The 22,551-nt window shown below is 41.2% G+C and overlaps 1 protein-coding gene across 2 annotated transcripts; it reads left to right on the forward strand.

Moving 5' to 3' along the window:
• Positions 1-1,078: 1,078 nt before the first annotated feature.
• On the forward strand, positions 1,079-14,676 carry LOC146594995 (L-threonine 3-dehydrogenase, mitochondrial-like). Of its 2 annotated transcripts, none has more exons than XM_085306510.1 (9): positions 1,079-1,130; positions 6,305-6,506; positions 6,848-6,890; positions 8,230-8,300; positions 9,060-9,209; positions 9,314-9,486; positions 10,358-10,448; positions 10,923-11,192; positions 11,433-14,676. In XM_085306510.1, exons 2-9 carry the CDS (start codon positions 6,314-6,316, stop codon positions 11,570-11,572), a joined length of 1,131 nt encoding a protein of 376 aa, XP_085162636.1. In that variant the 5' UTR covers positions 1,079-1,130; positions 6,305-6,313; the 3' UTR covers positions 11,573-14,676. The 2 variants fall into 2 exon arrangements, with proteins under 2 accessions (XP_085162636.1, XP_085162637.1); XM_085306511.1 differs by lacking the exon at positions 1,079-1,130 and adding an exon at positions 1,187-1,355.
• Positions 14,677-22,551: the final 7,875 nt, after the last annotated feature.

Here is a 22,551-nt window from a genome sequence, read left to right on the forward strand (position 1 = left end):
TGACCAGGATTACACATTTCAGTATGTAGTTTTGAACTATCACCATATCTTTTGGAGTTGTAACCCACAGCATTTCCCAGGTGATAGTCCTTCCATCTTGTCTAATTTATGCTCATGAGTTAAACTACTCACAGTGTGGGAGAAGGGAGATAAGAATTTTTCTGATTTTCCTTTTTCTTTCAGATTTTTCTTTTTCATCTCCAAGTAGGCGGGCAAATGTCTAGTACTTTTTATTCCTTAAGTTCTGCCATTAATTACCACAGAAGATAATTACCACCATCTTGGAGATCATCTCCTTATACATCTTCTCCATGATACAGCTTCTATAATTTTTTTGTCTTGAATACCCCAAAGCCTTTCTTTCATTTTAACTCTTGACAAATGCACCTGCTCTGGAACCTCTGTATGCATTTCTCGGAAATAGAGGAATTTTCCACCTGCACGTGATTATTGAGCAATTTTGTTCCCGGACAGGTCTGTCCTGCAGAAGTCACTGACTTGCCATGAATATCCCCATATTTTGTTAAGTGAAAAGTTTGCTTTTCGCCACACGGCAATACACGTTTGCTGGCTCTGTCTCTTACCCTGGCAGACTGTCAAGGAGTTGAGAAACAAGTAACGTAGTAGTTCTACACTTATTTTTTTACAGTGAATCAAGCTTTGCTGCATTCTTACCCTGCAGTTAGATCTGAAAGTGCTTCGGGGTTGGACATCTTGATTATTTCAGTCACCTTCGCAAGCGGACAACACCAGGGCAGGGCCGGGCCGAGGYATCCGGGCTGCCCTGGCCTCCCCCAGGGCGCCGCGGGCCTCCGCATTGCCCGCTGACGCCCTTGCAGGGAATCTGCTGTTTTCTCTCCTATTTTCTAGCGTAAATCCCTGGATTTCCGGGGTAAATCCGCCGCTTGCGTCTTAACGCGGCCACTAACGCGCGGCCTCGGTAGCGCCGCCGACATGGCGGAGGGTATGACATCACCCACGACAGCGCGCGCGGGGCGGCATCGCGCTGACGTCACGGCGTCCCCGCCCCGCCGGCGGCGACGCCCGCCCTAAGCCCCGCCCCTCGCTCCTCCCTGTCGGCCTATCGGGACGCGGCGGCGGCGCGGCTGCAGCGGTTCGGCGGCGCGCGGGTAAGCGAATGAATGAATGAATGGGAAGGGGGRACGTGCACGCGCGCGCGGCGCGCGGGCTGTTGCTGCTCTGTAACGGTCGCAACGGTCGCTCCCCTCAGGGGCGAGGGGCGCGCGCGGCGCCGGCCGCCGTTCCGGGCGCCCCTTTCCCGCCTCCCCTCCGGTAACGCGGCGGTCTCACGGCGGGGARAGCTGTGCTGACTCACCACGGGCGCCGAGGTTGAGGTGACTCCTCATCCCTTTGGGGCCGGGACGGGGGAGGGGGGAAAAGCCACCAAGGATCAGAGCTGTGGTCTCGAGTGCTACCTTGCTCCCTAGTGTTGTTTTTTTTTTTCTTTTTTTTTCTTTTTAACTCCTCAGATGCTTGTTTCGGCAGGTTGTCTCTAGGCCTGGCGTTATGATGCAATGCCACCAAGTAGTTGCTCTTTCATCTGTGAGCCTGTTTCCCTTTCCTGATTTGCTTGTGTCCAGGTCTCCTTTTTTTCAGAGATGTGGCATGTGGTTACAGGATTTTTATGCATAGATGTGATTAACTGCTGTCATTCTGTGTCATCTGAAGAAAACAGAGCTTCACTTATCCTGGCCACTTAAACTACATTACCCTTTTTCARTAACTGCCACAATCTTTTTTCGTCCTTGAGGTTTGATTTTGGTCAGTTTTCAAATAGTTGTGCCAAACCTGTTTCTTCGTGGCCTCGGCTGGCGATACTGTATCATCCCCTGGGCTTGCGTCACGCGTGAAAAACGAGCTGCAGTGCTTGTGCATGCGTCAAGGTTATTCTAACTTAGGTTAGCTAACAGCTGTCTGCCACAACTTGTGCCAGAGATAACAGGCCCATGTAGAAGTCCTGCCACACTTCCTCTGCCCTGGTGTCCACTGCACCAGKGGGTGTGAGGAGGGTCCTGGTACTCCACTCAGGGGCTCTCTGCACTGGAATAGTTATTAACAGGGGACTTAGGTGATTTAGGTCTTTCTGGATATCTGGGCTGCATTAAGTGTTGTTATTTGAGTTAAGAGTATCCCCTAGGTGTTGCTGCTTGAGTGACCTCGGCTGTGGTCATCTGGTGGACTTTCCAGTGGGCAGCGCTGGGTGTCAGTGAGTAAGGGTTGCTGTGGGATGGGCAGGTGATATGTGCTTTGTCTTCYTGATGCCTCAGTAACTTCTTGCTCATGAGCTCTTCTTCATGCAATTGGAAAAAGTAGATGAGCTTTCATACCCACAAGCCCTTGTTWAGGCCCGAAGCAGAACACCCATGTGTTTTGGAGACAAGTGGGAGTTCAGAACAGTCTCTTGGAGTTCACTGCATTGGTTTAGACCCTATTTGTGAGGTTATCAGCAGTTTTGAAAATACCAGGAATTAGTAATCTGTAAGGTCCTGTACCCTAAAGAGTACTGCAACTTTCTTTAAAAGAGACAAGTTTTAGAATTCCTTGATTAGCTCTATGTAGAAGCTCCCTTTGGTAACCTGGCAGCTGTGCAGCCCACAGAAATTTTGTAGGAAATCTTSAGTTTGCTACTGAATTCTCTCTTCTCCATACTATCTGGAACTTAGAGTTGTGGGATTTTCCAGATCAAATTTCTGAGGTCCTTATCTTTCTCATCACTGTAATGTTCTATAAATAACTAATACATAAGAAACTACTAACTTCTATAATTGTGTTCTTGTCTTTCGCATGAACATCAGGTGTTTGCAGTTTATAACATAATTGTCAAATCTCACAAAGGAATAGCAACTGACTATTAGCTTCAAAATTGACTAGTATTTAGTAAGTTATTTCTCTCCCCTTCTCCCCTTTAATCTTCTTATAAAACTTAGAAATTTTCTAGTGTCCAAAGGAGATTATTGCTTTACATTTGAACGTGTGTTTGCTTTATGCTCATCTTTTGCACTGCAAAGAATTAGTTTAAAACATGTCCTCAGGAATAGTCCCAGATTGTATGTTTCTGTTAGTTAAAGGATCTGGCTGCGAAGTTTCAGTTTCTTACCTATCACAAAGTTGCAGACACTTCAAAATTAATCAAATGTTAATGATGTGATATCAGTGGTTGCTGCTGGCTTGCACACACTTTTTTTTTTTTTTTTGTATGTGTGTGTGTGTGTAGGGGACAACTCCTACTTTCTGTAAGATTTTGATTGGCTTTCAAAAGAGGCAGTGTCCTTTAAATTGCCCTCTCATTTCTGCCTCTGCTGTATTACCAGTTGAGGGAGAGGTAAGGATGGAATAGGAGAAATTTGCTGGTGTATTGCATAATTCTTAAATATAATGTTGGTTCATAATTTAAATCAGCGGGGTGGGGGAATTAAATCTCATGTTTTGGGATAAAGCTTCTTCATTTCACTTAATCTAGAAAAGAAAGATTCAGTTCGGGTAATGACTAAAACCATTGACTGAGAAACTAGTCAGAAGGTAATGCAGTATGAGAGGGTTTTTTGTTTGCTTTGTTTCCCCTTCCCGCCCCCCMTTCTTCTTTGAGGTGGTGAAGAAGGATAAAACTATCTTAAAAATAAGTTTTTGACCTCAATAGGAGTCATACCTCTGTGTCTAGGGCTATTAATGATGCCTTTAAGTTATCTAAAATAAGAAACCATAGTCTAGCAGAAAGTTTGCAATAAGAACTTGAATGGAAAAAACAAATTACTTTATGGTAGGGTTCACCTTGTCTCATGGTTGTTTGGTGAAGTTTTTAAATGGTACTGTTAATTTCTTTTCTATCTGAGCCTTTACTAGCTTTACTAGTAGCTTTTAGTATTAAATAGCTAGTTACAACATTTTTTTCCCTCTTTTCATATTTGAAATAAGGGAAAATGCATGTTACAAGTGGTTTCTTGCATATGACTATACTGCGTGGTGTTTTAAGGATTTGTTTAATGACTGGTATAAAACGTGTTTACTGTTCTGAATCAGTCTTGACTTTCAAGTAAAATTTCAACTTAAGCCTCTATGTTTTAATTGCAAGTAAATTTGGAGAAACCAGATGAGTGAGTGGAAATTGCTTTCATCCTACCACAGCATTTTTATAGCAAGTAGCTTTGGTATGTGTACTTAGTTTCTAGAGCTCAAAATGTGAAATGTCTTCTTAGCTACTCTAAGGGGAAGTTTTGCAGAACAGAGATCATAGAAGCTCTCCTAGTGCTAAAACAGCTTTAGTATCCCTTTCTGGAGCAAGGAAGGATTACCATGGCTCTTTAAAAAAACTAATGCTGCCAATTTTTTATGCTGGCTTCCTCAGGAGAAACACATCTTTATGAGGTCAAATCATTTGGATGTGTCTGTCTTCCTGCCTTCTTCCTCCTCTCTTCAACCCTAACTACTTTTGTATCTGTTGGGTTGATTTCAAGAAAATTTGGTGTAGGGACTGAGTCTCAAAAACAGTAAGAACTTGTCTGTTCTGTGGAGGTAGGTTTATAGAGGAGAGGAACTTTCTTGGTGCCATGACTGTAAGCAACACAAGCTGAACTGTACTAATTGACACTAGGAAATTTGGATAGGAAAAGATCTCAAAACTGCTGCATAACTTCTTAGATAACAATTAGTCACCTCTGTGACTAATTCTTTACTTTCAGTGCTCAGAAAACAGCTTGTTTGCTCTAGATTGTGATTATATTGGGTTGGTTTATGACAAGGAAATACAGGAGAGCTGTGCAGAGCCTAGAGAAGATTGAGCAACTGATTGAGCAAATAGATTGCCTCTAGTTCTGTGACAAGGGAGATATATCAAGTCTGTATCAGGGAAACTGATCCCTCTAATGGCTTTATGGCTGTTAGGTGCAGCAGAGATTTGGCTAACTCATTGGGATTCAAATTGACCGCACTTCCCAATGTGATAAACTGTTAAGCAAACAAGCAAGTGTAAAGAAAAAAGGGGGGGGGGGAAGGTGGTGCATCTCAGAGTAAGTTGCTTTCATCAGTTTTAAAGTGTAAATGTTACACACCATTTGGTGTTACACACCATTTTTCTTGGTCTTTGTTAACCATGTGGCAGGTGGTTTAGCAAGGCTTCTTTATTTAGATAGCAAGACTCCTTAATGTATCAGAAAAAAAAGTCTTGCATGTTACCGTAAGTGAAAGGTACACTGAATTGAGTTGTCTGCTTCTCTGTTCTTGCTAGAAATTCGTGCTGAAATTAATCGGTGACGATATTTGTTGCAGTAATTTCTAGCTGGGGCCTTCCTTCTCCCCCACCCTCCAATTCATAATATAGGCAATGAGTGCATATGAGAAAGGAGTTGACAAGATAATGTTAGGCAAGCTAGTTTAAAAAGAGATTATCATCTGGAAATTTACTCTTTATATCACTCTGGGGGAGACAGCTATGAGTTATTCAAAGGGAGATGAGGAAGGATTTAAGTAACTATGCCTGAAGAATTGTATTTGAAAAAAATAAAACATAATTTCAAGAAGGGCAATGGTGAATGCATGTGCAATTTCTTTGGGTTATGCTTTTCTGCTTTCCCACTCTTAGTGTGAAAGATTTGCATGTAGCTCATAAAAACTTTGAATATTTTTGCAATGTGTTACTATAAGCAAGCCTTGTCTGACATCTGTGAAATAATTGGGACTCTTCATGAGCCTCAGGTAAATCAAAGACTGATTTTTGCTTTATTTGATTCCTGGTACTGTGCATCATGTGCATTAAGTTTGAGTGAAGAAGTATTTTTTAAAGAAATTTACTGTAGCCTCTGTTGCTTTAATTGAATCATACTGATGCAATATTAAGAAGGTTAGGTTAACTGTGACAGTCTACATAGGTTCATTGTAGGTGCTTTTGAGTAAAAGTTTGTAATTGTGGTAGCTGAAACTTAGAATTCTATGCTAGACTCCTTTTGTGCTTGAAATCAGGATTTCTAATGACTTTTACATTTTAAAAAAGATTACGGTCAATCTGAAATAATATTTTGTATGTTTACTGTTTATTATATTGAACTCTGTGCTGGGACTGTGCTGAGATATTTTATTGTGCTCACTGTGGTGAATATATCACTTCTATTCATGTTACTTCATAGGTTACCTCTAGCAGATGCAGCTCTGGGTTGGTACATTAACTGAGACTTGGACTGCATCAGACTCCTCTTAAATACTCCATTAGAATACTCTTTAGAGTTTAAAATGTTGAAGAATATGGATAAATCATCTATGACTGATTTTTTTTTCATCTTTCTTGTTGTTGCAGCATATTTAAATGAGGAAGATGCCAATTGTCAAAAACGTGAGCAGAGCTGTCAACCAGCTGCTTCAAAGCTCTGGCTGTGGATGTGGGATTTCCATAGTGCCTGTTCGATGTATTGGAATCTCGCCCCGCCAGGTGGCCTCTGATGCTAGCTTTCATTCAGTGTCTTTTTCTGAGTCTCATCATCCTCGGGTGCTAATTACAGGTCAGCATTCCTATCATAACTGTATTCCTGCTCCAGCCTCTTCATCAAGTCCCCTATTTCCTTTCTTCCTCCCCAGTAAGCAGAAATTGAGGGAAGGATGGGGGAGGGAGAACCTGCCAAAATGTTCTGGAATGGTGATGGTCTTTCCTGTATGGTGAACTTTTGTGCTACTTTTACTATAGAAATCTAAAAACAATTCTTTGGGTGTGTACTTGAAAATAATTCAAACTTTTTGACTCTCTGGGAAGAATATTGCTCCATTATCATATGGTTCATATAATAATGGAACTCTGTATTTTGATACCACTTTTGCTCTGATTATCTCATCTGTTGTCTTTTAGGAGGTCTTGGCCAGCTTGGAGTGGGACTCGCTAAACTTCTAAGGTATGTCATGATTTTGTGACTAGCTTTTAGTGAGGAGTTGAATTTTTTAGGGGGGGGGAAAGGGAGACACTCTTAGTTTTGTAAATAAACAGGTGGATAAATTTAAAGTTATTTGTTATTCCTGTGCTTGGTTTAGGTCTACTGGTGTACTTTCTGTATGTATCCTGGTCATGAATCTCAAAATAACATAATCTTATGCAAATGACTACCCACTAAGTTCAGTTTGACTTTAAATGGAAGTATTCACAATCTGAATCCTTAGAGTATGGTCAGTTTTCTTTTTCGTCATCTAGTAAAATGCTGTTGGATTTGAATGCTTAATAGAGACAGAAGTTGTGATTTCAAACTGGTACTATGTGGGGAGAAAAGAAATATAAAAATCAACTTAAAATTTATATATAGTACTTTAGTAAATACCTAGCTGTTGGGCTTTATGACTGTTGACTTTTATCTGGCTAGAGAATTTCAGTTCAGTACCTTCAGGAATAAGGTGTCCTATGGAGTAAAGTGCAAGCAAAAATAAAGGTTAGGATACAAGTTCTTTAATTTGTTATGATTTGGTGAAAGATGAGACTATGGAGGGAATACATTCACAGTTACCTCTTCGTTGTTGTTATTTTTTGTTTTTGTGCTATCTTTTCAAGAAAAGTAAAGTGTTCTGAGAAACTATCCCTTGTCCATATTGTTGTTTGCCACTTACTCAGCTCCAGAGTATCAATTGTATGTAGACGGTTTGTTGTAGAAAATTCGAACTATGATGAAAAGTGAGCAAACTTGCTGCTTTCAACACTGTTTTGCAATTGGAATGTTTTCCATCATTTCTGTGACATATTTAAGAATCCTGTAAATAATGGAAAGCTGAAATGTACTCCATCAAACTGGCTTTCTAAGTCAATCTTATCTTGATTAGAACACAAGTCAGAGATTATCAGTTGTGTTTACCAGTTCGTATAAAAGCAGCTGCAGTTACTGCAAACCCAATGGCATATACTTTCTGGTGTCTTAAGGGAGGTATATAATCTTTGAGAAAAATTTTCAACAAGAATAAGATAGAATAGCTTTTCTTCTGAGCTTATTTTCATGTTCTAAATGGTTTGTGTATCCTGCTGCAGTCTTTCATTGCCATTAGGAATAGTTTGCTAATCTTCTGTGATGCTATACTGAAGTTTAAGAAAACAATTTTTTAATTTTATTATTTATTTTTAGTGCAATAATGGATTTCCTTGCAAAAGTTACTGTTGTTCCAATATTACTCCTGCTAAACCAAATAGCAGAATAACAAATAACAAATTACCTTGAAGACTGTGGACTAATTGTACTGTCTGGGTTTTTTATATAGGAAACGTTTTGGAAAGAACAATGTGATCTTATCTGACATTAGAAAGCCTGCAGACAGTGTTTTTTATAGTGGTAAGTGACTTGAGTGAACATATGGAAAAAATCTCTACCTCTGATGCCAATAAGCTGATCATCAAAGCCTAAATGATGTGTGGATTAAATTGAATGAATTGCTATTCAAAACTTCTGAATGGTTTGTTTCTGCTTTGAAATCTTGCTAAGACATTGATTCCTTCTGTAGAGCATTCCCTTTTTCTAAATGTGTATTTTTGTTTTTCACTGTGTCTTTGCTATTTTATGTTGACCAGAATGAATACTAGAGTGAAGTTGGACCTGGCTTTTGTACTTCTGCTGTAAAAACAGAAGCATTTATTCTTTTGGGTTGAACAAGTTGGAAATTAAATTTGTGCGCCCCCCCCCTTTTTTTTTAATGCTGAAACAATTTTATGATAAAATGGCCGTAGATTAGATTCTTATATTTTCATTAGAGATGTAATTGAGTTAATTTACTTCCTTATCACCATTTAATGGTATGCTTAAATATTGGAATAGTGTATACAAAATGTTCCCTGTTGTCATGCTGTTGACTGGATAAAACAGAAATTTTTGAATCAATCTCTTGTTGAGGTAAAGGTAACAGTTTCCCTTAGTTTCAACTATGTATTGCTAATTTGTTGACCGTGGCTACTGGATGGTGTGCATTTTGCTGTGTGGTCAAATCTTGAATAGATAGATATGTGGGCAAGAACCAGCAGTCTGAGCTTCATCCCAAATTTTTCTTGATCTTCATTCTTCTTGGCATTCAATTCCTATTGGTTCCATTTCTTCTAGGTCCTTTTATCTATTCGGATATCTTGGACTACAAGAATTTACGTGAGATAGTGGTGAATAATCGGATAACTTGGTTGTTCCATTATAGTGCTTTGCTCAGTGCTGTTGGAGAAGCAAATGTCCCTTTGGCCAGAGCTGTAAATATTACTGGTACGTGATTTCAGTGCTCCACAGCAATGGTTTCAAGTTCATAACTTCCACAAAGTCTTGAGAAAATGCAGTGTACATCCTGATAAATCCTGTTTTTGTTTCAGGTTTACACAATGTTCTGGATATTGCAGCTGAGCATAATTTGCGACTCTTTGTTCCCAGCACTATTGGAGCCTTTGGACCCAGCTCTCCTCGAGATCCAACTCCTGATCTCTGCATTCAGAGACCAAGGACAATCTATGGAGTCTCCAAGGTTCACGCTGAGCTCATGGGAGAAGTGAGTTCTTTTTTTTTCTTTTGTTTTTTTTTTTTTTTATGAGAGTTCTAGAAAAACCTATTGGAAGTTTTTGCTTCTGGAGGGCTCCACACTGCAGTGTGTGTGTATGTTCCTTCCCCCCATCCTTTCCTTCCTGTAGGCTCTACTACTTAATAGTACTCTGAAGCTGTTGTTGAGCAAAAAATGTCTTTTAAATTTTGTTAGAAGGAGGACAAAAAATTAGAGGCTGGCAAGCATCATTTCTTTCCATAGTTCTTTTGGCTTTGACTTCTCTACATCATCTGCCAATGTAAATGGCATAGTATAAATGAAAGCGTACAAAACTTTGTGAAAGCGTACTAGAAAATGAGGACTTTTGCCAAACAAAACAAAATAACCTCTTCTCCCCCTTCCCTCCCCTCCCCTCCCCCAACAACCCGTAAGATCAAAGCTATAGGATTTTTTTACATTCACAACTTATTATTGGCTTTATATTTTTCTATAATCATAAAATTATTAAAGTTAATACTTTATATATGTTTTCCTCTCACTTTAGTATTTTTTTGCAGGTAAAGGTCAGTTCTGGAGGCTCTATTACCCTGAAGTGTTTCAGAATCTTAGAAATTACCAATTTCTGAACACTAGAACTAGAGTCTATGTTACAAGTTGATCTATTTCAAGAATCCGTATCTAATTATGTGAATGAAAGCTAGAAAAGGACAAGCAGAGAGCTTAGCTATGTGGAAAGGAATGGTGACTCTGATAGTCCTGCTCTTTTGTTCCTGGCATGGGAAATTTTTAAAATAGGACAAGCAGATTTGTCTTGTGGAAACAATAAATTGTATGGCCTAGTCTTGATTTTTAAAACTGTGTTTCTCCCTTCCTTCCACAGTACTACCATTACCGATATGGCCTAGACTTTCGATGCCTAAGGTATCCAGGAATTATATCTGCTGACTCTCAGCCTGGAGGGGGAACAACTGGTAAATGACTTGCTTGTATCTCTCAGTATTATAAGAATAGCAAACACATAAGCCATGTAATTATTCTTAATGTGTTTGTAGAAATGTAGTCTTAGGCAGTATAGAGTAGCGGTGTAGAGATGCTATTTCAACAGAGGATTGGGACAATACTTACATCTACTCCYAGCTTAGGACATACTTTTGTAGTCTTTACCTTTTAAAGTTACCTGAGGAAGTTTGGGTTAATTATGCTCATTGAGATTGCTCCTTTTAAAAATTATTTTAAACTCTGTTATMCTGCTGTAATGTACAAATGCCAGAATAACGTCTAAGGCTTAAGTTGGCTTCCTGCACTCTTGCTGTACAATATAAATCACAGCTCTTCTGCCAGGTTTTTAGATCGCAAGCTTTGGATGGGCTAGGACTGTTGACTGTCATAAAATGAACAACAGATGGAGGCAAATGAGCACACATGTCCATTATCTTTTTATACAGATTATGCTGTCCAGATTTTCCATGATGCCATAAAAACTGGCAAATTTCAGTGTAACCTGAAGCCGGACACCCGTCTCCCTATGATGTACATTGACGACTGTCTGAAGGCTACTCTAGAGGTCATGGAGGCCCCTGCTGAGGCACTGAGCATGAGGACATACAACATCAGTGCCATGAGTTTCACTCCTGAAGAGCTGGCACAAGAGGTGCAGAAGCATGTTCCTGAACTCCAGGTGACCTACAACGTGGATGCGGTTAGGCAGGCCATAGGTTAGTATCTACTTCTTTGGTGATGGTAAGGAAAAGCATTAAACTACCCTATGTTAAGGGGAAAAACAGTATTTTCTTTCTTTCTAGACAGTTGCAAATTGCTACTGAAGTTTAACTGAAGAAGTTTAGGTTCTGAAATTCTGCTTTAGTAGCTTGCATGGCTAGTGATRATATACTTCAAGATTCAAGAGGTTTTTCTTATACTTCATGCTTTTTCTTGTATTTTTTTTTTTGCTGCAGCTGACAGCTGGCCAATGAACTTTGATGACAGCAATGCCCGGAAAGACTGGGGATGGAAACATGATTACGACCTCCCTGAGCTGGTGACTACAATGTTTAGCTTCCTTGGGTCTGACTCCAGGATTGCTCAAGCTAACTGAAATACTTTGTAAGATGTTTCCAGATTTCCACAGAGGACCAGGAAGAAATGGCTAAATTAGTTTATGATCTTCTGAGTCTTAGAGCATGTCAATTATCACTTTTCCATAAGTAGCAATAGAGTTGGGCAGAAAAATACTGTAGCTGGAATTTACTACTGTTAGATAAGTTAGATTAAAATAAGTCATTTGGTACTGTTTCCAACAATAGCACTGGTGAAACATGGAAATCTTTTATGTTTTGGTAGCTAGGAAAAGAAAAAAAAAAAAAAGAAGCACATGTATCTGGCTGATGACTTTCCAATCATTCCTCCTGCCTGGTGGTTCTTTTGCAAATGACATGGGCAGTGTTGTCAAACTCACTGTTTCAGGCATATTATACAGAGTGAACATTTTTTTTTTCATTTGTTAGTGGAAATTACTAAATCATAGTAATAAAGGATTCTTATTTTTCTCTTTGTGTACAGCTGAGAGATCAGAACTACTTCATGTTTCAAAATTTCAGGGATTGTTGCAATTTTAATTTGAAATGAAACTATGGTTAATAGTTCCTATATATACATATACACAGTGCTATATAAACCTACGCTTTTCTATATACAAGGCATACAAAGTGAYGTTATTCTTGTAATGTCTTGTGAAGGGAATTAGGACTTGAATTTTCATTTCTACTTTAAAAATAGCAGGGGGTACAACCTAAGCTTTGTCCTGTTCTTTGAAAATGCTGCTGACTTCATTTTAACCTCAGAGGTAGGCTTGAAATCCTAAGTGCTGTTATGTACATGCAAATCTAAGGCATAATTCTAGGCCTGGGAGTAGGATTATTGTTATCACTGCCTTTGATTTTTCCCAGTTGTTTGCCATGCTAGTGTGGTCATATACTGTCTGGAGCTAGTTTTGAAGGTGGCCTGATAAGATAGACTTTCAGTAGAGTCATGTCAGCCTTTGTAATCATTTGTGTTCGCTACATTTTTCATCTGTGCTGTATATGTATTTTTAAATACTACGTATATGCAACTATTATATGATTTTGTTATTTAGAGAGGAATCTAGAAGCTGAAACCATACTTTCCAATATTTATTTATTTCAGAGTTTTAAAGTCAGCCTTATCTGCCATTCTTGTCTGAATTCATTCACTTAAAAACAAAAGCTCAAGTTGTTGACTTAATGTGAAGGATTGATTGTTATTTAGAGTCGAGAGGCCTAGATTACTGATGACCGTCCACTCCCCTTTCTATAAAATTATGAGGGGCTGCTGATCTTTTACTACTAATTTCTAGTTACAGTTAGGGGCTATTTTGCTCATTTCAGTTTCATGCATAGGAGATTCTGGATTAATACATGAGTCTTAGTAGATGCATGCAAATAAAATACACCTTTCAGAGGCTACTGAAGAGACCTGGTAAACAAGAAATGACAAACTAGAGATACAGGAGAGCTGTTTTATGTAACATACCAGTTTCCACAGTGTAAATCTGAGCTATTGGCCACTATAGTAATGGCATGTCTTGAGAAGCGGCATCTGGGAACATTTGATTTTTACTTTTTTTTTTTCAAAGAAAAAATATCTTTTAAAATAACTGGAAATTCCTCATGTGAAGTTCTCTCTTGCTCTTTTTTCTTTTTTCTTCCATACTCCAATGAATCTCACAGGTGACATCTTGTTTGCTGTGTTTTCTGTGACAATGCTTTGGTTGTTCTTGTTCTGTTAAGCTCTCTGTGACACTGCAATATTTCTTCAGTAAGTAGCTAACGGACATGACCTGATCTCAGCCTTTGAGAGGAAGTCTGCATGCTGCAGAGAATATGTTTTCTCATGAAAGTAACCTTCAAATGAAGATTCTTTGGTGAAAGCCTGTTGTTTTAAACATTTGTTGAACTTTTATCTCTTGGTTTTGTATGTATCTTATACTGTTTAATCTGTTAAAGTATGGATTTCCCAGGTATTTAAACCTAAAAACCTCTAGGGTTATGGCCCATGTTGAAACTTTTTTCATAGTGTTTACATTTCTTAAAAGACAATTTTYTTAAAGCTGTGGCCACTGTGGTAATTGTCACATTGTTCAAATGTAGTGTTTGGCCCAATGGGCAAGCAAAGTTGGTCTTGATCATACGCTCCAAGAAAAGACTGGCTCAGATTTTTGTCCTCTGTCCTACCAAAACAGAATTATTTTCCAGTAAACTGTTAGCCTGAGGCATCAGATGAAGGCTTTAATATGATTTCAAATGTCAGGTCCATTCCAGTCTTTTGTAATTCACTCTGGGGACTCATCAATACACATACAAAGAGAGAGAGTGTGTGTGTGTATGTGTGTGTATATACATGTGGACAAAGACACTCTCTTTCTCTGTGTATATATATTTATGTATATATATATAATGTGTGTAAATGTAGAGAGCTGTTGATGGGTCTGACTTCATTTCCTTGCTTCAAGTGAAGTTATGGGTCTACTCCTCCCTTTATTCTAGTTCAAAGCTTGGGTTATTAGTAGTAAGAGTGAAGAGCAAAAATGTTCCTCCTTCTGATATAGACTGTTCTTGGTTGTGGTGTTRTACGAAAGCTTTGAATAGGATGTTGCAGTGAAGTTGAAATTTACTCCTATGGCATTTTAAATTWAATTTAATCTTTTGTCAGTAGTTACTGACTCCACTTAGGARTAACCATTGAAGGAGCTTTTATTTTGCAAAGTATGAAATAAACCATATTGTAATAGACAGTGGTTTGGAGGTTAAGAAGTGATATTCAAGGAATGTGATGAGATATGGCTACATAGTCTCGTTCCTGTTTGAAATTCTGTTTTTCAACCTATGACCAATGATGCGTGTCTCTTTCCCTCCCCTCACCTCCTTTCTTTTCCRTATATTCCCCATAACCTCTGTGGCTATGTTACAGTATTTTTTGCATTAGACCAATTTGACCTGATACAAAATGTRTAACTTTTGCTACCACTTTGGAGTTCAATTTTCTGGGCAGAGACTTCTCTCATAACCTTTGAGCACTGTAGTTGTTACATTACGTATTCAGGCAAAAAGATTTTAAGATTATTTTTTCAACTATTGTAAGCTGTGGATGATACCTACTTTAATAAAATCCTGTACAGATGTGTGCTGGCTTTGTCATCCTTGTTTAAAATACTTAAGAACAATGATCCAAGGGCACAAGGATGCTGCTTACTGTTGAAGCCTTCAGCTGCAGAAGTGAAACGGGATACRAGACATAAAGATGCAGCTCCATAGTCAGTGCAGTGACTCTGTGGCTCTGAAATGTTTGCCTGTATGTTTCACTTTCTGCTGATTCTTCCAGTTGGTCTTTGTTGCAGGCAGTTGCTCAATAGTACCATGTGATTACCCTTTAATCTTTGTGCTGCTAAACAGGTGTACAGACTGTGCTTGTAGATGGCAGCAATCCAAAAAGTACTGGGTTTCAAATATTTCACCTGTCACTTCTAGTTTTCTTAATCCTTTCTCATCTAGAGAATGAAAATCCARTTGATCCGTCTTCAGCTTTATTTCTGTTTCCTCTTTAGATCAGTGTATCCTCGAAATTACAAGGAAAGAACAGTGCTATTCTAACAGAATAGCTTTAGAGACAACATGGCAAGACTTTATAATTATAGGATCTTCCTTCTTTTCTGTGTAGATTTTTAGTGAGCTGTTGCATAATCAGAAATGTTGGTCATCAGAAGTTTGTACATGCATGAGGAGGATGAGGCACATGTGTCCTGGTGTGTTCTTTTCATAACTTGTCCTCATGGACTTCCCACACCTCATAAATCCATGATTAAACACTCCCTTCACAATAAACAAGGCCTTTCCCCCCTCCTACACTTCTACCTTCTAATGATGGGAGTTTCTTGTTGTGGAGGAGGCATTTCATTTAACCATGATTTAATGATTAGGGTAACCATTATGTTTCTTGCAGAACTGGTGGGGATGTTACAGCACTACACTCTTTCCAGATAATTAGTTTGAGTCATGTTTACACATGCCCAGTTTGGATTCTGTATGCACTTCAGGTGCCTCTGCCTCCCCCAAAGCTGCTGAAGACTGGGGAAGGAGCTCCATTACCTTCTAAGGTTCTTCGTCAGACCCTGGAAGAGGGGGAAAAAGAGAGACTCCATTATTCTCATTTTCCCTCTACCCTCTTCTTCAGAGATTTGGGAATATTTGACTTGGCAGTCATTTTCATGCAATGACAGTGGAAACCTCCTACCATTTTTGCTTTTCAGATTTATTTCTCCCTTCTCTTACTGATTTTTCTTGGAGCCTGTCATTGATTTCATTGCCTTTGCTTAACCATTGTACGTATTTAAGAGGAAATTCATAAGTTTGAAGGAGTGCTGACACCATGATGTTTGGTAAATGTACTAAAAAGCTTTAAGCTAAGGAACTCCATTCCTTCTCGYGTGGCTGCTAATGGTGTGTGTTTATTTAACTTCCCACAGGTTTTGAAATTGGTACTGAACTATGTGTGTTTGTGGCAACATGCTATTAATATCTAGACTGCTGAATTTGAAACAGAGCTTGCAGTCACTGCTTGGGGAAGATCGTGCTGGAAAAATCACTATCTAAGTCTGGGGCAGAACTGGAAATTCAATTCAATTGCAATGACCTATTTCTAAAATGTCAGAATTTCAGACTTGCTTTGTTTCAGTCCATACRAATGCAGCTGCTTAAGACAGTGGGCAGAAGTATAGAAAAGGAGGATCCTTCTTTCCTGAGAGATATAGTGCCAGGGCTATACCCAGTTAACCACTTTGTGCTTTTGGAATATTTCTCATTTTGCTGCTCAGGGCAAGCACTGTCAGCTTTTTAGTACACTAGTTGCCAGGGGCTCTGCCTGCCTCCAGGGAGGAGAAGTCAGGCACAGGGACATGGGGAGATGAGAGATTCAGTGTCTGGGGTTAGCCAAAGGACGACRAGCATGGATCTGCAGGTTTGGGATGCCTGCATTTCATCTCCCTTTCATGGAGCCGCATGCAAGGCTTCAGGCTGGGGGCGCTTTTCCCATGTTGCTTGGGATGGGTTGCTTCTATTTTAGAAGAACGATCGCTTGAGTTGTGAACCTCTGCCCTTCTCCTGGGAGCCTGGACTAGATGAGCATTCACTAGACCAGACGAGTGCTCTTCAGACTATTTCAGGCTTCGTAGCGTAATTGTATGCGATTCTAAATCTGTCGTGGGTCTGAGCGCCTGCAGCACGCTGGAGCTGAGGGGGCATGTGGGGGGTGTGTGGAGGCGTGTGCTTGCACATGCACTTTGGGTAGCAGCAGCTGTGTCACGGGAGTGATTCTGTTGCTGTCTTTTCTTGCTGTGTTTCATTTATATAGCCCTTGGATCACTGCGTACAGAAATGTCACCTACTCTTCAGGTCAGGCCTAGCTTCTGGGATACAAGGGAGTGTACAACATGCTGTAACCTCATACAGTAGTGGAGAAGAGAGTTCGTGCTCACAGCTAACTTCCCAATGGAGATAGTCTACTGAAAAGGCACTTAAACTTCAGCAATGTGGTTGAGGACCTTAAATTTGAAGTGGGCACTGATCAACTAGAATAGAAATTTGCTCCCTGCACCTGAGACTGCAATTAAGAACAATTTAGGAGGATTTCCTTCAAGCTGCCTGGCAGTGATTATCTGTGTGTATTTGAGGATTCAAACCAAAGGAAGAACGATTTTGTAAACTTAGTACTTAGCAGTGATGCTGAGCTGAAACAACTGTCCAGTAACTTCCAATAGGTCTGTCTAGCTCAAAGTCTACTGTGGACAGTGGCCAAAAGCAGGTGGCAAAATAGGGCGAGTACATATGTAGTCTTTGCTCCTTTCACAATACTCTCCCAGCTGACAGTTTCATGTAATTCAGGGGCATCCTGACCCAGGGGTTGTTCCTATGCATTTGATAACCCTTGMTGGATTTCTCTCCCATAGTGCATAGTACTGGAAGAAGTGTAGATTCCTCTGGAGAAGATGCAGTGCACATGTTAGCAGTCAACTTTGAGGAGATTTCATGTTTTTGCTGCTAAAATGAAGCTGAAGCCAATGTCCCTGCAGAAGAAGAGATCTAAAGCATGGGATTTTTCTGGCAGTCTCAGGTAGAGCTCTGATACTCTGCCAAGTGAAGTCCTACAACTTGGTCAGTATTCCCACTGCTCTTTCCTCTCCACTACTTGTCCTGTAACATGTGGATCCCAGATTGTTTATCTTGCATCCTTCCAAAGGAGCTGTGAGATTCTTCAGCCAGTGTGAGGACCCACTAAGATCTTCTTGAGAACTGCTGAAGATGTTCCCTAAATGCTTTCCTGACCAAAAGTACAAGGAAAAAAAAAGGGGGGGAGTGAGGGGGGTTTTAATGATATTTTTGAGTAGAGTCAGAAACTTTACAACTTTATATACAGATTTTATTAGAACAGGACATTCAGTTTTACTTTTCCAGAGCAGCCTTTTGTCTTGAAATGTGTTTCATCTCAGAGGATTTCAGACAGTAAGAAATTCCATTTCTTTTCTGATGCGGAAGGCATTTCCACAGTGCATAAATGCAAATTTCTGTAGCTGCCACATCTTCCCAGGCAATTTAAGCAGACTGCATTGGAGCGCTGGGAAAAWGCAGAACCTCCTTACAAAGCCCAGTGCTTGAATGTCTTATTTCTTTGCATTATTATGGTCCCTTTGATCTTTAAAGACAGAGCAAGCTGCACCCCACAGTGCAGGCACGGGGTGAAAAGACCATCCTGGCCCTAGGGTTTTAAAGTCTTACTGTGTAGTGACAGGTGGATATAGATAAATGGGAGAGACTGGAAAATTGGGGCTTGGCATCACGTTTGGAGGCAGGTACAGTTGGATGGTTCAAAGCCATCTCTGTGCACCTCTGGGCTCTTGTGAAGGTTTACAGATTGGAAAATTGCTGCAGGAAGGGCTGTTTCCTAGCACATAGGTAGCCTTGGATTTGTCAGCCATACTTCTCCAGGGCAGCTAATAAGAGCCCTTTGTGTGGGCTTGTTCCCAGCCTGTGGAGTGGTTCTGGATGTCCCTGGGTCCTTGACTTGAATTGACACCGATCCGTCACTGCCCTTAGAAGGGAAGCAGGTGAAGGTTGCATGACGTACAAGTCCCCCTCAGTTTGGGAGTGAAGAAGATATCCTTGGGGCAGGCAGGGGAGGGGAAACAGCAGTGTTTTACCCAATGACAGCTGGTGCATATTCTCAGTACATTACCTATCAACCTCATCTGCATCTCCACCTTGCTGCAGGATGCTCAGCCTGTCCCCACCTGCCTTGGACCAGGGCAGCCTTTGCTCYCAGTCCTATGGGCTTCCACAGCCCCCTCCAAGGCTGGGGAAAACACTTGGGACCGTGTTCCTGGCAGGATAAACACCCTGGGCATTTCCCTCATGCAGTGAGGTCACGCCATGTTGCCGCATGGGTGGGGTGATCTTTAGACCAATCCTCAGTAGAGGAGGTTCTTGGCAGGAGACTTCAGTGTGCAGCTCTGTGGTTTCTAGCAAGCCAATCATTTTTTGGCAAGAAAAGAGCATTACTGCAAAGATGATCTCTTGTCCATCCTGTGCAACAGGCACTTAACCTAAYGGGCCTTTTAGTGATGCCAGCATAAAGAACCATCAAAACCGCTCTGCTGCTAAGTTCAACATTGGAGACAAAGCAAATTCCAGAGTTCATCTATCAACCATCCACTTCCTGTTCAACCAGCGCTATCAGCTCTTTGGATAGGAAGCCTAAATGTCATTAGAGTTAGTGCATTTTTAAAGCCCCACTCTTAGATTCTCAGAGACTCTCAGCTGAGGTTTAGCAACAATCCTTGCATTTCTAACCCTTCTTATTTCAAGGAAAATAATCTTCTGAAAATGAATATGCACTACATGAGCTCAAAAATCTGTAAGTAAATAAAAACCCTAGGATTTAATATTGTATTATTATTTATAATTATCAGTTATATTTTTATTATCTTCTTTAATTCAGTGGACTTTTTTCACTCAGTGGCTGTAACAATATTTGTACGTTCCCCTGGTAAATACAGGAATTACACTGTAATCTCTCCGATATGGCGGGCTGATATTCACTAAATTGTGCTGAACTGTTAAAATGACATTTTTTTAGTGTCTTACATGGAGCTCATCGCAGAGTGTCTAAGTGTGTTTAGTTACACAGAAATACCATCCCAAGGGTGCAATTTCGTGGGATAAGTGGTTTATTGAGCTCTAGCACTAGGCAAACCTTGTTTAGTATGGATTTGTGTCTTGCAGCCGATTGATATCGGTGTCTAATGAAAGTTCCTATAGTTGATATATTGTTCAATCTCTCTCCTGTGGATTGATTCTCTGGTGCCTGATGAAGGATTAGGCTGAAAGGGCAGCTCCGTTCCTTAGTGGAGATCCTAAACAAGCTGTTTATCCCTTACCTAGTTGCCTGACTTTACAAGAACTGGTAGCAATGTAGTATTTCTGCGTTATCTAATTGGGAGAAGAAATAGCACACAGAGAAAYAGACCCAGATACTGTGGAGTTCGTTTCCGTATAAAGCCAGGCTGGAATAATCCTGGAAAATGAATATATTGTTCTCGTTCCACTGGTTTCAGGCCTTTTCGCGAAGCAAACTTTCCATGAGTTTTTAATGAGATCAAGAATGTTCCTTTGGCAGGCACGCACATGTCCCTCCACACTCTTCACGTTGTATTTGCTCTTGAAGAATGCAAAGGGAGGGAGGTCAATCAATGAAATAGAGTAAATTCCCCTTTTTTCCATTTGCTCCTTTTTTGTGTCACCCCCTTCTCCCTAACTGAGTATKTGGGTTTTTCTACACCTATGTGTGTGTTATGCAGGCCTGAAGCTGTGCCAGACCCAGCGTGTGTCAAACATAGCCTTGTTGAAGCCAAACGTACTTTGGGAACTGGCAATGACCTCAGTTTTTCCCTGAAATCCCTTCCTTGCTTGGAGATGACGTAAAACCTGTCATATTAAAAACAAACAAACAAACAAACAAAAAAACTCAGTCAGGCAACAACCATCTTTACCCATGTGAAAGGGCAGGAGGAAAGTCAACGAGGTGTAGGTCCAAGCTCAGGGCAGCTGGTTTTGCAGGCAGTCTGTCTGTTGTGCTTGGAGGAGGGTGGGTGAGTCATGGCCTCGTTGTTTCWTGGGGCAGCTGATGTCCTGAGGCGGGGTTGGGAAGATGGTGAACCCTGTGGTCCTGTTCCTCATGGCTTGGGTCAGCTTTGGCTACTGCTGCCTGCCTCAGTTTCCCCATCAGCCTGCACAGCAGGCTCTCTGCAGAAGCATCCTGTTGCTGCTCTGGCACTAGTTTGAGCATGCTGGTGGGGACTGGAGGAGTTTGCATTCAGGACGTGAGAAAGAAAATGGACTCTGGCAAAATTCAAGCTCTTTCTAGGAGCAACAAGACCCCAGGACTCACTGAAGGATCAGCATGTCCCCCCCACCCCACCAGTCCTTCCAGCGCATTGCCGATGTGTCTGTCCACACTTCCATGTGGAACCCAGGTCCGTATGCCCAAGGCTAAGATTCAGCCCTTGGTTTGGTCGAGACGGTGCCATGGCACCACTTCTTTCAGCCCTTATCAATGATTATTGCCTTCTCCATTAACAGCAGAGGATTTTCAAAGCCTCATCATGACACATGGCAGAGGACAGAGCCTGCCCAGAGGTTTATTCAGCTGCTTTTTGTGCTGGCTGGCAAGAAAACAGCAACACTTTTATTTCACAGGCCATCTAACTCCAGTCTTGCCAGGTGGAAAGACTGCCCCAGCTGTCCCCCAGAAGTGGCAGGGTCTTACTCAAGATGTGTGCAGAGGATATAGCAGATGTCTGAGCTCCTGGTGACCTAGGACTGCCYGGTGGTGTTTGCTCTGTTGGTGGCACGTCCAGGGAATCTACGCCAAGAACAGATTTTCTACCTCTAGCCTCTAAACTTTGCAACACCAGCTGGGCCATTTGCCCAAGAAAACACTGAGGTTTCGCAAGGGAATGAAAGGATGTTTCTCCTCCGTCCCCAGACACGCATGCCTGCCGGTGCCATTGATTCTTTGGCTGGCRGGACAGTGGGATCAGTGAGATCCACACTTTGTGGAAATGGTTATGTCTAAGTTCTTGGGGAGGCACCACAGCCTGGTTCAGACAGACCTATGCAAAGGTCCAGGAGGGTCTGGAAGGGTTTGACTCTGCAGTGACTGCAACAGAGATATTGCTACAATAGCAAAAGGGAGTTGTGGCAAGGAAGGGCAGTAACACAGTGCAGAGGAGGAAAAAGTCTTGGTAGGGCTGGGAAGCTAAGGACATCTCACCTAGGGATCCAGCAGGAGCTGAGGGGCAAGAGGATTTTGGAAAATCATTCTGCTGTTATCTCAGTCCACAGCCTCTAACTCGTTTGCTGAAAGCTAGCACCTACTACCGTTGGCTCATTTGTGGCCTCAGGCAGAGGAACAGGCCACCCTCCTTCTGGGGCTCATCTATGAAGCTGCAGRTGTGATGCCGAGGTACATGAATCTTTTGCTTCCTTTGGCAGAAACACTGGAACARGAGTTTACTGCTTGTGCCCATGGTGGGGCTTTTTCCATCCCTTTGTGTCCCTCTCCCTAAATCATTCAATACTCAGTACACCACTTAAAAAGGCTGAGTGGAGAAGGGGTGAAAATCCCAGGTAACTCGGGCACTGGACAGGCCTAGAGTCTGTAACAGCTGAAATGGATGTGCAGTTTGGATCCTGGAGTGAGGAGTAAGAAGGAAGGGTGAACRCGTGACCTTTGACTGTTGGCCCCTAACCTGGCGTTTTAGATTTCCCCTAAAATGCTGTCTAGACAGCATTTTTGCCGGGGAGTTTTTGGGCCTTGTGGTGACCAGTGGGAAATGGTGATCTGAGTCCTCTGCCAGATGTCCTTCCCAAAAAACCAACTTCACGCAGCATCCCACTGCTGCACATGTGAATCGGGGCGCTGGGGGGTGCCCTACACCTTCTCTAGCGA

The sequence above is a fragment of the Rhea americana genome, unplaced genomic scaffold (assembly GCF_003343005.1).
Source record: "Rhea americana isolate MKP2758 unplaced genomic scaffold, rheAme1 scaffold_240, whole genome shotgun sequence".
NCBI lineage: Eukaryota > Metazoa > Chordata > Aves > Rheiformes > Rheidae > Rhea > Rhea americana.